This window comes from Pseudopipra pipra, chromosome 1, assembly GCF_036250125.1.
Source record: "Pseudopipra pipra isolate bDixPip1 chromosome 1, bDixPip1.hap1, whole genome shotgun sequence".
NCBI lineage: Eukaryota > Metazoa > Chordata > Aves > Passeriformes > Pipridae > Pseudopipra > Pseudopipra pipra.
This window is the reverse complement of record NC_087549.1, coordinates 84841560-84855666: the sequence shown is the minus strand read 5'-3', so window position 1 is coordinate 84855666 and position 14107 is coordinate 84841560. Positions and strand designations below refer to the sequence as shown.

Here is a 14107-nt window from a genome sequence, read left to right as displayed (position 1 = left end):
AGATCTTCATAACTTGGCCACCATTTGCTTAAAAACAGAACGGTTTTAACAGATTTATGTTTCAAAAGGCACCATTTGACATTCAAGCAAGAAATTCATAACTAAATAATAAGCAGTGATTAGCCTTGTGCAAACACAAAATTAAGAGCCCCACTTACACTGACACAGGACCTCCATAGGACCCAAAGAAGAAGGAAAAATGCAGCATTTCAATCAAATGCATGTTAGGGATGCATTACTGAAGAGGTCCTGCAATAAAATAGCATCTTCTTTTAAATAAAAAACAGAGTCAAATCACAAACAGAATGCGACCAGAACCCAAAAGAACTTCTGCCCATTGTGTTTTGATGCATGAGGCACACTGCCAGCACTCTGGATTTTATTCTACCTAGCATTAAGTCTAAATTACAAAAACATTATGATTATCTTAGAAGGCTAGCACCCTTGACTGCCTCTGTATGGAAAAGCAGTAATGTCTCTTAGTTGCAATAGTAAGATAATTTAATTAAACACTGAATTTTAACAGTCTGCATCCGCCACACAATCATATATAAACTATGAGCTATGTTTCCTCCACATTCATAATGCTAAAGGCAATACAGTCCTATTGTAAATAGACAAAAAGTAGTTTTTCCTCCTGGCCTTTCCTACATTTTTTTCCCTTATCCCATATTAAAACAAAGCCTCTTCACTGAGACAATCACAAGAACATGTTGCACTAGAAAGATTTAAAGGCAATGCATCTCACAAATTCTATAGATTTATAAACTCTCCCCTTCTTCTTTCCCTTGGTCCCAAACATGTGAGAGAGAAAGCTGAACACACACACACACACACAAAAAGTTAAATCAAAGTGAAAAGTCCCATCTGAACTGTAAAGAGTAATTTTCTAATTGAGTGGTGTTCTGTTTGTTAAAAAAAATAAAATATTTGAGTTGATAATTAGCAAGTGCCACTCCCATAAGTTCAAATTATTTCTTAGTGAAAGCAATTTAAAAAAAAAAATTAATCATGGAAACCACCAGAACTGAAAGTCAAAAACTGCTCTGGATCAAACTGGTGACTCAGCATACTGAATGGCTTATAAAACTTCATTAGGAATGTGGGCTGGTACTTCCTTCAAAAGAGTCTCTCTTAATAATTGATTTTTGGCCGCTCTTTCTCTTTTCTTACCATCCACAGCTATGAACTGGCCTTCAACACACAGAGGCAATACAGTAGCTGCCAACATTTGTAAGTAATTATAGGGAGGTTTTACAAGGGGAAGATGGACAGTCCTTAACTTACACCAAAGTGCCACAGTCTCAGTGAACCGATAGAAAAAATAACCAAACTCTCCAGAGAGTTTTGGAAGCAAAGCCATTACATTTTTGCCTGGAAGCATGGTTTAACATCAAAGTCACAGTACACACGTGACAGAGAGCAACATAAGACACGTTACTGAGGCCAGGCAAGCTGAAAAATCAAAACATGCTGGTTGGTTCCTCAAACAGAAAAAGGATCAGGGACAGAGAAGACAGCAGTGACAATGCAGCTGCAGTGCTGTGCAGAGGGTGCTCAGGCAGCAAGTAGGGATTTGGCAGCACAGTTTCTCTTCAGATCAATTCAAAGGAGCAGCCTCACAGGAGCAGTACCAGCAAAAGTACTCAGTCCCCATTTCTTTAATTGCATATAAACACATGTACTGAACCATACGCTCTTTTTACTACAAGACATAATACAAGCAATCAAACTCTATCACCTTTGTTAATCCTATAAAGTGCTTTTGATTAAAAAATTGCTCCCCCATAACAAGATGAAGTGCTACTCAGGACAACAGAAGTATAAACCCCATTAGGTAGCCACCCTAAGCGCCTTTCACACCCAGCAGAGGAGATAGGCTTATAGCCAATGCAATTCACAGCACTAGGCTTCCTAAGGTAGGCACTTGCATTTGCTCAAATATGCCTGGCCTCTCAATCAGCTAGAGGGTTCTCACTCACTGAAAGAGATGCCTAGACAGCTTGCTCAGGTATTGAAACAGCTAAGCAATAAGGTTCCTACCCAAGATGACAGAATCCATCACCAGTAACACCTGCTTGTACAAAGGAAATGAAATGGATTCAACCAATTAATGAAAGCTCACTATCATATTTTGAAGTCACACCAAGTAATTCTGAGAAACTCAACCTACTTAACCAATGTCAAGAGTAAGCTGTATGTCCACCACTGCAAATACTAGTTATGCAGCTTATCCACCAGTTAACGTATTTTAAACACATGTGCACACTCATTTCCTGCTTTACACATCTTCATGTTCACTAAAAATAACCATCATTTTACAGTTCTCTCAATTTATCAAAATCAAAACCACAGCATCACTGCTTAGGAAATTTTAGTAGTCTTAAATTCGTTTTCAGTTTGCCAAGTGTGTGTTACACTTCCCTTTAACTGATCAAGGCGACAGATGTGAGATCCCGGGGTATGACTAAAACTGACAGAGTTTGCATGTGACAGAGCTGAATTGCACTCTATAAAGAATTTCCCCATTTGAGTTACTCTCCAATTTTAAGAAAAAGTCTGATCACTCATAATGTTTAAACAAGCAAAGCAACAGACAATATAAATATTTGTTCTACCTAGACTTCACAAATCAAAACCACCAGCATAATAATGCATTTCCACAAAGATGGTTTTTACAACATGACTAAATATTGAGCCAGCATAAAGAGAAGAGTGCGAAAACACAAGGATAATACCAATGAAAATACAGCAAGTGTCATTTTGGAGATCCAGTCAGTCTTATGATCTTATTTTATTCTTAAATAACAGAATATTCTCAAATTAGAAAAAAAATCCTCTTCTCACTTTAAAGTGCAGAAAAACGACTGAAACAGTTGCAGTATATATTCAATTATAAAGTGCTGCAATAAGAACATAGAAATATTTAACGTACATCGGGTGACCTTAACGTCAAATACATGAAGCAAAACCCCACAGTTGTAAGTTTTCAGTCTCTGATCAGCTGCAAACATAACTGTTCTCCTAAAATGGATTAGCAAGGGCATAAAGCAAAATTTAACTCTTAGTCTTCATAACTTCCCTGCCCTCACATGTCAAGAACAATTCTCCAACTTTATTTTGCCTGCAGATCTACAACCACAGAGTACCACTGCTCTTCAAAGGCCAGCCAGATTCTGGAACAGCTTCCAGTATCATTGAGAACACTGAGGGGAAAAAAATTACTCATTAGCAAAGAATCTGTAAAGGTCTGCTGATAACAGACCAGGCCTGGGTTTCAGCAGATCAATGCTTGACCAGTAACAGCCAAATGAGCACCAGCAAAAAGCCTCTCAGCAGTACCTTCTTAAGTATTCCCATGCAACACAGTCACCTCAAAAACACATATAAAAGGTGGAAGAACATAATATTTTGCATGCAGGCCTGAAGAGTTCTGTGTCCCTTTTATACTGTTTATTTTGTAGTATTTTAATAGTATTTAATTTCAGAGGCAAACAGCATGCTCAATTTTGGCAGGAATACATTGACAGACTATTACTGTGTAATCATGGAAAGAATTACACTGACATCAAAACCACAATTATTTAGTTGTATGAAATCCAGAAAGTGTAGCCAGAAATTTCAGTTTTCAAAACCAAACCTGCTCCACAGTAATGTTTATGCTCTTAGAGAGTGGTATCAGTGCTAAAAAAAGGCAAGGACACTGATCCACAGCCAAAGATAGTGCGTCTGTTCCTTATCTTTCCAAAAGAGAAATCTCAATTAAAGGGAAGCTATGGGTCATCACCAGTATCACTGATTAAGCCTAGCCATTGCTAATGCACCTAAACAGTCTGCACGCACCAAACATCAGGAAAAAAATAGACCAAATAATCACACCCCACTACAGTGTGCCTGCAATTTGATAAGTAGCAACTTAAATGGTCAGATATTGCTACCCAGTTCCAGAATAGCACCAGCAGAAGTTTACAGGTAAGATCTAGAGTAGCAGTTAGGAAGGACTGCAGCATATCAAACTAGAAGCATAAAAATAGGAACAGTCAGGAGTATTTCCTGCTTGACTTAAGATTTTATGTTCTGCAAGACATATATACCAACCTATATGCCTTGGGAAAGGCTTATTTCCATTCATAAAGTGGTAAATATCCTCAAGCTACTTCTGGCATGGGTTCAGACATCATAGGATACAAACAAAAGAACTATTTACTGTTTTCTAAATTGGGAGTTGGGTGGGTTAAGGCTTCCATTGCAGTACGGAGACATGTTACCTCAAGCTGCCTATGAATACACAAGAATAGTTACAGGATACCTGACAGCATAACCAAGAGCCAAGAGGCACATATGTAATGGCTATGCAGGTATCAGATGTGCAGCAGAAACAAGGCATCTTCTCATTACAGCAAAAGCACTCAGACATTTAACGTGGCAAATTTTTTCCTTCTGCATTAGAATTCACCACACAGGCTGTAAGAATTCTCCTTTAAGAACTTCCAAGCAGCAGTAAATCGGTCAAATGACAGCTAAAGGAAAGCCCTACAGAAACATTTCATAAAATTTGACTATATCTTACTAAAGTTTATAGTTAGCCAGATTTTTCTAGCATGAGTATATTTTCTTCCTGTTATTTCAAAGGTGTTCAAGCATGGCAAATGCAGCATTGGCTGGTTTATCTACTTGGAAACTCTTTGCAAAACACCAAAATCTATGGCATTCCACAGCCAAGACAACTTTGCAGCTGACATACCTGTTGGATCACTGTGCTTCTGAGCATCACAACAGAGTAGCTGACAATATCACACCACCTAACTGACCAATTTGACTGTACAAGGTAAGCTGTATCATTATTCAACAGAATGGAGTTGTTTCAGGGTACAGTATGAAATGCTCCTCCATGGTAGTTATCACAGAACTAACTGCAACCAGATCAAAGTCATGTTAGACTTAATTTGATTACTGCCAGATGACACTGTTAAGTTACAAATCAAACTTCAGGTTTCCCATTAAAAAATAATAAAAAAGAAGAGGAAAGGAGACTTTAACAGGAAGTACTCCTGAAGAAGGAAGCTCACCTTAGGTACACTGCTTTGTGCATATTTGTGACTAAAGAAAAATTGTTACAACATTTACACTGAGGAAGTTCAGTTGCTTAACGCCACATGTAAAAAGCATGGGTGATACAAGATAAGCCAGTTTACATCAACTTGTTTGGCAGGCTTTACAAAAGGTTCATTGTGGATTTAGATTGCAAAGCCTGTGCACACCCAGAAAGGAACAAGCTATAAGGACTTTCCAGTAATAATAACAGGCAACAGGAGAGAATTCCACTCTTTCACCTCACCTTCTACAGTTTTGCTTAATTGAAAGTTTTGGACTTAACTGCATCCCCCAATTCATATACATATGATCCAAAGGAATTCCTCAGCTGAGGTTCTGGGGGGAAAATAAAAAAAATCAGTGGACTCATATGAAAGAGGCAGGAGGTAGCAAAAATAATAAAGAAAAAAACTTTTATTTTGCTCACTTGGCCAAAAAGCAACCAAAGTAGCAAGAGATTTAGAGCAAGAGAGAGCATATACCCGTCAAAGAGGAAATTGGACATCTACCACGCTGACTACCTGCCCTTGTGCCATTATTCACTCAGTGCTTCAAGGAAACCATGCTTTCCAAAATAAACCTGAGTTGTGCTGCAACAGTGTAGGAGAAACTGAGCTGACAAGTTTGTAAGAACAGTTACTTAATCAGGATGCTACTCCAGACCCAGAACTTTCAAGAAGTTGGGATAAAGTTGCTAGAAACTGCCAAGAGAGAGAAAGTACTCCCTGCCCCCCAAACTAAATTAAAGTATAGGTAAGTGCAAAGAAACTCAGCCTTGGTACTCCTCAAAGACATGAGGTGAGGGCAACAGGAAGCACCACTAGGATGAATACCAGTATCACAAATGCACTGAAAAACCTTTTATTCAACATTTTATTTATTATTTATAGGGATCAGAGTAGTAGCCTTCACAGTATCTCTCACATAGGCCATCAGCAGGATCAAGCACTCCATTTTCCTTGCCCTTCTGCATAGCTATCTATTTTCTAAGAAACTGGCTCCCTTGTGCAGAAAGCTCAACAGTCAAAATGATCTGAAAGAGACAATCAGAGGGGAAAAGAAGACAAAAAGTTAGTGGGAGAAGATGAAGTCATAGGGAGGAGATTTTTACAGGAGTTCTCTATTCAGATTGGGTTGGCTGTACATACACAGAGAAGACAATGCTTCAGCTCTTTAAAACTTTAGGAAAAAAAGAAATACAGGTTCTGTCTATGCCAACAGTCACCAACCTTCATTAAATTAAAAAAAACCCAAAACCAACAGATAAAGACTAAGCAAGAAGCATGCTGCTAGCAATAGGATATTCTGTTCTTCTTGTCAGTCTGGGCAGCAGTGGCAATAGCGTCCCTATCCACAGCATTAGAAACTTTCATAAGAAATGTTGCTTGAAGGAAGTCATCTTCCCAAACCCAGTTTGGTTACCATGTGTCTATCTGTTTTGTATCTTAACACCATTAACGTGAATTTTAATATTTTATTTTTCCTGGAATATTTTCACTATTTTATCTACTTTCACAGCAGGTACACATCATAGTACACAGTATCTTATAATTCCCTTGCTGTTCACAACATTTTTTGATCCATATCCTGTATATATTGTGTTTAAACACAAAGGAATCAGATTGACTGCACTGGTCTTTGAGTTAAAAGCCTGCTAGCTGAGCCAGGCTACCAGAACTTCCCTCTCTAGTATACAGCTAAAGAATAGACTTAATTGGCAGTCACAAACACTGAGCAAAGCTGTACAAAGACGGAAGTTAATACATCAAGACACACATGAACTAATCCTGTATGAGTGATACTTTTTATCATTAATATCTTCTAGCTTACTTACGTTCAAACGCCAACATTAACTGCACAGTTCTGAAAGGCAACAGAATACAGCTGGGCTCACCTGGGCAGGCACAGACCAGCCAAAGTCCCAGACTCCCAGTTCTCAGAGAAGACAAAAGTCCCATCAGTCTGCAAATGTTGTAGAGTACAAAACACATATGAAAGAGTAAGGCATTGAACCATGTATTTATAGATTGCTATTAATGCATTAGTTGAATTAGACTATCTGGTAGCCCTCCTCTCTTCAAAAGGGAGTCAAGGCAACCAAAATTCAGGCATCTTTCTGCAAATAGGACCTCTGTTTTCAGGTAATATTCTAGTCTCCCATTTCAGTATTTGTTATACCACTTTTCAACGAAATACCTTTTCCTCAAGAGTTTTGGATAAAAGTCAACAGCAACACTTCTTATTTCTATCCTGTAAAAGGAAAAGACCTGGAATTATGTTTTAGGCAAGCTTAGGTTTCAGAGCCACTATTCATTTGTTGCAAAGTTTTCAAAAAGCCACTTATGCCATCTTGTCACAAACTGCAGGTGTTCAACTTCCAATACTGTGGAAGAAACCCAGAATCATATAAGTTTATGTTGAAAGGGATCCATGTGGATCACCCAGCTCAAGACAGGGTCAACTAGTGCAGATTGCTTAGGGCCATGTCCAGTTTAGTTTTGGATACCTCTAGGGACAGATACTCAACTTCTCCAGGCAGTTTCTTCCAGTGCTTGGTCCCTCTCGTCATTTACAACAACACAATCAAAAAAAAACCAACCCCAAACAATACACACCCTCTCAAGTTTAAATGAAGTTTCTTGTAGTTCAGTTTGTGCCCAAGTTAAGTGTTCATAAATCTCTGTATTCTCAAACTATGATAAGGATGTTCAACACACCTGAAATTCTCACTCCAGACAACTCCTGGCTACTCAGAGACAAACTGAGATACAGTACCTGGTTTCAATTAAGACAATATTTGTTTAAATGAAAAGGCAACAATACTAATATTTAGCCTTAGCCAGAAGGCTATTTGTTTTAATAAAAGGCAGCAATCCTAATATTTAGGTTTAGTCAGTGTCAGCAAAAATTGTCCTCCTATTTCTATGCAGAAAAGCAATCCTTTCAATTTTATCCTTCACCGGGCAAACCAATGTCCTGTCTCTGGCACAAAAGGCTATGTTTCTCTGCATCTGTTTTTCAGGTATATAAACATTCCCCAGTGACACAGATTCCCACCTTACCACTTGATCACAATACTGAAAGAAGCTTTCAAAAAAGTTTAAACTGTTTCCTTTACAACTCTTCTCCAAGAAACAAATTGATTTTAGCCACAACACATTAAAGAGTTTTACAGCCACACTCCATATCACCTATTTGTTTCTTTTTTTTTTTTTACTAAGAAATAAGTAATGTTCTCTTATTATCGGTACTTTGCCCCATGGAGTCTGGTTTCATCTCAACAGCCAAATTTAAAAAAAAAACCCAAAACAATTTAACCTCAATCTTGCTTCCTCAGTATCTTTCCCCTCTCTTTTGATACAGTTAACCTTTTTCAAACTATGAACTGTAACACCTGCCTCAAACTTGCAGTGCACATATATAGGGGTTTGGTGTGTTACAGGAATAGCAAAGGCTGTAAGCAACCGAACTTCTGATACCAGAAAGACAGAGGCAGACCCCAAGCTTTACCTACATCACCCAATTGAAAAGAATGTTCTTACATTTCTTCATGCATACTCTTCTGTCAGTTGTATTTTACACTATCTTAGGGTTTGGTTGAACGTTCTGAGGTTGCTACCTTAAGTTTTGCCAAAACTAAGTTTTATTTGACAGAACTGCAGGCAAGGGAGCAGAAGCTGGTTCTAATGCAGCTACAGTAAGAACTCTCACAAGGCAGAAATGCAACTGCTTTCTTTATCTACAATTTGCAATAGCCTCTTGGCATATACTGGCACTGAGCTCTAATGCATTTCTTCATTCAAAACTGAGCTTTGCAAGTGCCTGTTGAATTATCTCAGTCTACAAACTCTTACCTTCCTGTCTCTCCAAGTAAATCAGGACAGAATCAGAGACGACATAGACATTTACTGCTCATAATCCAGGAACTGAGTGGGGAAAATAGAAACATCAACATATAACCTCATCAGTAGGCTCAGACAGATTATTTCTTGGTGTTTCTCCAAGAAGTCAAATATCTAAATGCTTCTACAAGCATCAGTTTTTAGAAAGTCAATCAGACTGATTGCAGTGCAATCAGACATTGTAAAGAGATATTTAAATGCATTTTTAACAGACATTTAGTCACAATGTCTAGAAAACAATGATGTCAAAAAGTACTGCTTTAGTGGCTTCCAGAAATAAGAGACAAGCCATATTTGTATATCTAGAATTACATTGTTAGTAATACGGGTATTCCAAAACACCCATTTTTACAGAATAATTCTTCAAGGTACCAAGGTTTGAAAAGTCCAGCACATCTATATTGCATTGTGAAAGCACTCTTCCAATGAGTCACATTTGAGGTTTGTTTTGTTCTGCTTTAATACACACAACAGGCCTGTTTTATTTGAAATACTTTTCTTTAAATGAAGAAAAAGGTACTATGCATTATTCACAAGTAGTCTGCCAGCAGACCAATACCTACATGACACTTCAGAAATGTTTCATCCATCTAACCACAGCAACTGGCTCACTCTGGAAGTTATTTAAAAGAAAAAAAAAAAAAGCAAAGTGTGGTTCATCCCACTGCTGTGGTGTGAGAAAGAAGATAAGGGAAATCTCAATACTGCAAAAGGAGTATATAACACCACTGCCTATGTGCTTAGAGTCTCTTATCAGTAATGCAAGTGGTAGAATGATACCGATTTCCCTGTAACTCCACAGGCGAATGCAGGATTTGTTGAGGTTCATACATCTGCTTTGATTTCATAGAAACCAAGGTTCAGCCCTTGTAGCCAGAATGGTGTTTGAGTCCTGACCATACAATTAAGAAATTTGCTTTCCTTTGTGACTTCACCATGCATATTGCAAATTCTTCCTTTTATGTGGCCAAAGGTCACAAACTCACTTTCCTATCAGTAACACATTTGCCCTTGCAGATACCTGTCCTTTTAACATATTGTATCTAGAAGAAAAGCAAGTCACCAGAACTGGTTTTGTTAACTGGTGCAGTAAGCAGGCAAACAGCACATATCTCCAGTCACTCACTATACAGGGGAACTGTGCAGACAGCCCATCCTCTTCTGGCACGCTGTAAGGTCTTATGAATCCCATTAAAAGTCCATTAATCAGAAGTCACAGTTGTACCACATCTCCCTGTTACGTTTCAGTTAAAAGCTGCATCATCAGTCAATTTCCCCATTATCAAAACATAACCCTACCTGAGCTCAACTCTTTCTCTATCACAGAAAGAAAATTCCATCTTTTGTCAGTAGAAAAGATGGACAATCCACATGGTCATGGCTATACAGATGTTCTGAAAAATAATGAGTTGTCTGATTTCAACACTATGATAAAGCACGCTTGCTGTGGCATCATCTTAACCCAGGAAGGGCTGCTACAGTTCAAGCAGCACCTTCCTTGGCCCAAGAGTGCTCTAAGAACAAAAGCACTACTGCACATTTGCCTAAAATTGTCATGATCCTGTTAGCTCAGTACTTACCTCCCACCTATCCTTGGTACCAGGCCACCACAGGGCCTTAGTTCAGCAAATATTCTCAGAGTACACTAGCCACACATAAACAAAAGCAGGTTCCTTATACAACCCAACTGTGCCAGCTCACCTTTTGCAGTAGCAGAGAGGGCTCAGTTTAAGTAAGGGGAGTTTACCACCTGATTCTGTTCTATATCATCTTCAGTCTGAAGAGATCTAAACCTTTATCTCCCACCTTGAAAGAGCACCACCTTCAAGGAAGAATGTAAAACAAACCAAGTCTCTTTAGCCCCGTAGTTGAAGTAACTGCCTGGGAAAGACAAAGCCTGAGCTCTAGCTTCCACTTCAGCATATTTTTACATTTTACACATGGCAATTAACTTTGAAAACATATGGCACTAGGATTTTCTCCAGGGAGGGGGACATGCAAGTCTGCCTGTTCTCAGATAAACAAAATCCCAAGTGTCCCATTTCTGGGTGAGGCCTCTCCAAATAAAACAAAAGCTATTGCGTAAAAATAAAGGGAGTGAAAGATGGTAAGGAACAAGTACTATGGTTACTTTCTTTAAAGTTCATCTAAGAAAAGAGGGACTAGGATTCCTGGCAGCAGATCTCAAAATTATGGAGAACTACAGAACCCCAGAAGAGGCCACACTCTACACAGAACTTTCATCTTAAGCCAAGAGTTGGCACAGTCCTCACTAAGGAAGCCCACCTCTCTCACTAACTTTCATGTATCCCAGGCCTTTACTAGCTCTGGGTCTCCACACATTCCAGTGCTAAATAATATGGCTTGCAAAGGTTAAGCTGAGAAGGAAGAGCTGCTTTGAAAATAGAGAAAGTAACATAGAGAAAACAGTAGTGAAAGAATCACGGCATTGTAGCTACAGGCCTCTAACTTACTACCTTTGATGAAGAGAAATGTACTTCTGTCAACAACCTGGAAGACTTTTCACACAGCACCAAAGTAGTCCTTGGGAAAGCTCTGACTGTGCTCTTGCTAAAAATAAACATCAAGCAAAAGTGTTAGTATACAGAGATCATTAGTTTTCCCTCTTCTCAGTTACAATCTTGTCAGAGAGGTGCTTGGAGGGCTTTCCTCAGCACCGCTATTGGCACACAGCTGCTAACCCATGGGAAAAGTGCACCAAAAAGTGTGGCAAGAACACCTGAGAACAGGCATAATGAGGTGAAACACAAACAGTGGGTGAATGTTCAAAGCATAGTGCAGGTTCTCTTAGATAACAGATGAAAACTGCTATGACACTGTATTGCCTCTGGATTTACTCCCTCATAAAAGTCCCAATGGCTCTTCTACTACCAAAAAGAGAGGAAAAAAAAAAAAAGCAGTGAGAGAGAGCGAGCATTGACTAACACTGTCTCAGAGTGAAAGAGCAACATCTTCATTTTGACACATATTTTTTTCACAATGCTCATGGACTTCTAAACAGCCCACACGAGCACCTCACAGTGGATCTGCAAGCATACCAGGACAAGTCACAGGTGAAGGGGAAGAAGTTCTTCCATGTATGAAGCTGTCACTGATTAAATGCAAGCCATAAAGGAAAAATGCTGTTCCACTGGAATTCCAAAATAAGCATTAATGATAACTATACCTTACTTACTTAACAGGTTATACCAATCACAGGACATGCACCCTTCAAGCAGAAGTCATTCAGTACCAGCACATTCCAAGAGATAAGCAAAGTGAAGGAGAGCAAACTTTTCCAGGTAGTGTGCAGTATCTACATTGCAAATAGGGTGTTCCTCAAATATGACTAAGTGTGTCCAGGACAACTTTCATTTAGCACCCACTTGCCAGCAAACATAGGGCAATGTGTGCACAAACAATCCAACCACCTAAGCTACCTGTTGGAAAAGTAGCAGCACAAGCCCCAAACTGCATATATCAACCTTCCTGCATGTCTCACCAGGTTGAAACTCACCATCAGCACATCTTTTTTCACCAAACAGAAGGTGCTCCAAGGGAAACTGATTTCTTTTTTCTTTCCATGTCACCTTTCTCCTGCACCTTCTGCTCAAAGCACCAGGACTCTGAAAGCATCATTATCCCTACAAGTAATATAGCCAAAAAACCTAGAAACTGCAATGAACATACATGAATAAAAACCAAGTAGCCTGGGGAGATGCTTTTGTCATCCATTCAGATTTGGGTATAAAGGAGGTACTGACTGTAAATGCACGGCTGTCCAGTGTGTCAAAGCGAGAGGTGACAAAACAAGTATGCTGGGAACAAATCCGATGACAGGATGCCTCACATTTGCACTGCTACCTTCCCCACTGCAGACCATCAGGAGTAAGAGTCCCAACACTGGCTCCTTATACTGCCTTTTCTAGGTGCGGTTGCTTTCTCAGTGATGCTCCCTTCACACTTCATCTCAGTACAGGTTTAGCTGATTTCTCAGGAAATCCTGGTACAGGTTACTATACAACAGTCCAAATCCGAGACATAAAAGCACTGCACTTCCCCGCCTCGCACACACCGGCTGAAGAACACTCCACACTCCGGGGGCAAACAAGCCCTAACCACGGGGCGGTGTGTCCGCCCCTGACCCTGCTCAGGGCTGTCAGGGGGAGCTCCAGACCGGCGCGGACTGTGCGGGGAAGCGGGCACCGGGCACGGTGCTGGAAACGCACCCGCGGGGATGCGCCCCAGGGGCCCGGGAGGGAAGGAGGGAGCGAGGGAGAAGGGAAGGAGCGAGGGTCGCCGCAGCCAGCGAAGGCGCCGGGCAGACCCACGCTGAACCCTCCACGGCCGCCGCTCCCATGCACGGCCTCGGTCACGGCGAGTCTTCCCCATCCCCTGTCCCTGCGCCGCCGGGAGGGCACTCGAACGAGGGGAGCCCCCGCCGTTACCTGCCCGCTGATGCCGGTGATCAGAGCCACCTTCCTGCCGTTCATCTCCTCGCCGTCGTCTCCCGGTGCCGCGGCGGCGCCGGCACACGCCCCCTCCTCCGCCGGCTGTGCCATCCTCCCGGCGGCGGCGGCGGGCACGCCCCAGGTGCAGAGGTATCCCGGGGCGGAGGCGCGGCCGCCGGGGTCAGGCTCGCGGTGCTGGGGGCGGGCACGGAGGGGAGGAAGGATGCCTGCGGCCACACGGGCACTACCTGCGCTGCCCCGGCCGCCGCAGCCGCGGCATTTCCGCGCTCGCCTCCCGCCGGCGCACCCGTCCCGTCCCGCCCCGCCCCGCCCGCAGGTGCGGCCCCCCTGGCAGGCGCGCTCCCGAGGGGCGGCCCGGGAGCGCGCCCCGCGCTAAGAACCGCTCCCGCGGCGCGGCTCGGCCCCGCAGCCAATCAGCAGCCGCGGCACTTCCTTAAAGGGACGGGAGACGCGCCGGGGCCGAAAGCGGGCGCGGTGATTGGTTGAGAGCGCGCGGCGGTGGGCGTGGCCTGGGGTCTTGCAGGAGGCGCTGGGCCGACACTTCCTGAGTGCGTGTCGGGGAGGGCGGAGCGGTCCCGCGTGAGGCGGTCGGGTCTGCGGCACAGCGCCCCCAGCGGCGCGGAGGGCACCGGGCGGGAA

The 14107-nt window shown here is 41.9% G+C and overlaps 1 protein-coding gene across 2 annotated transcripts in view; it reads right to left on the bottom strand.

The window, feature by feature from the left end:
* Positions 1 to 13839, bottom strand: part of GMDS (GDP-mannose 4,6-dehydratase) — a 419946-nt gene extending 406107 nt beyond the window's left edge. The window contains exon 1 of one of the 2 annotated variants that reach the window (XM_064662987.1): positions 13445 to 13839. In XM_064662987.1, the coding sequence (XP_064519057.1) occupies positions 13445 to 13558 (114 nt within the window). In that variant the 5' untranslated portion in view covers positions 13559 to 13839. The remainder of the gene's footprint in view (positions 1 to 13444) is intronic. The other variant, XM_064662980.1, reaches the window with a different exon arrangement.
* Between the last annotated feature and the right edge of the window lie 268 nt (positions 13840 to 14107).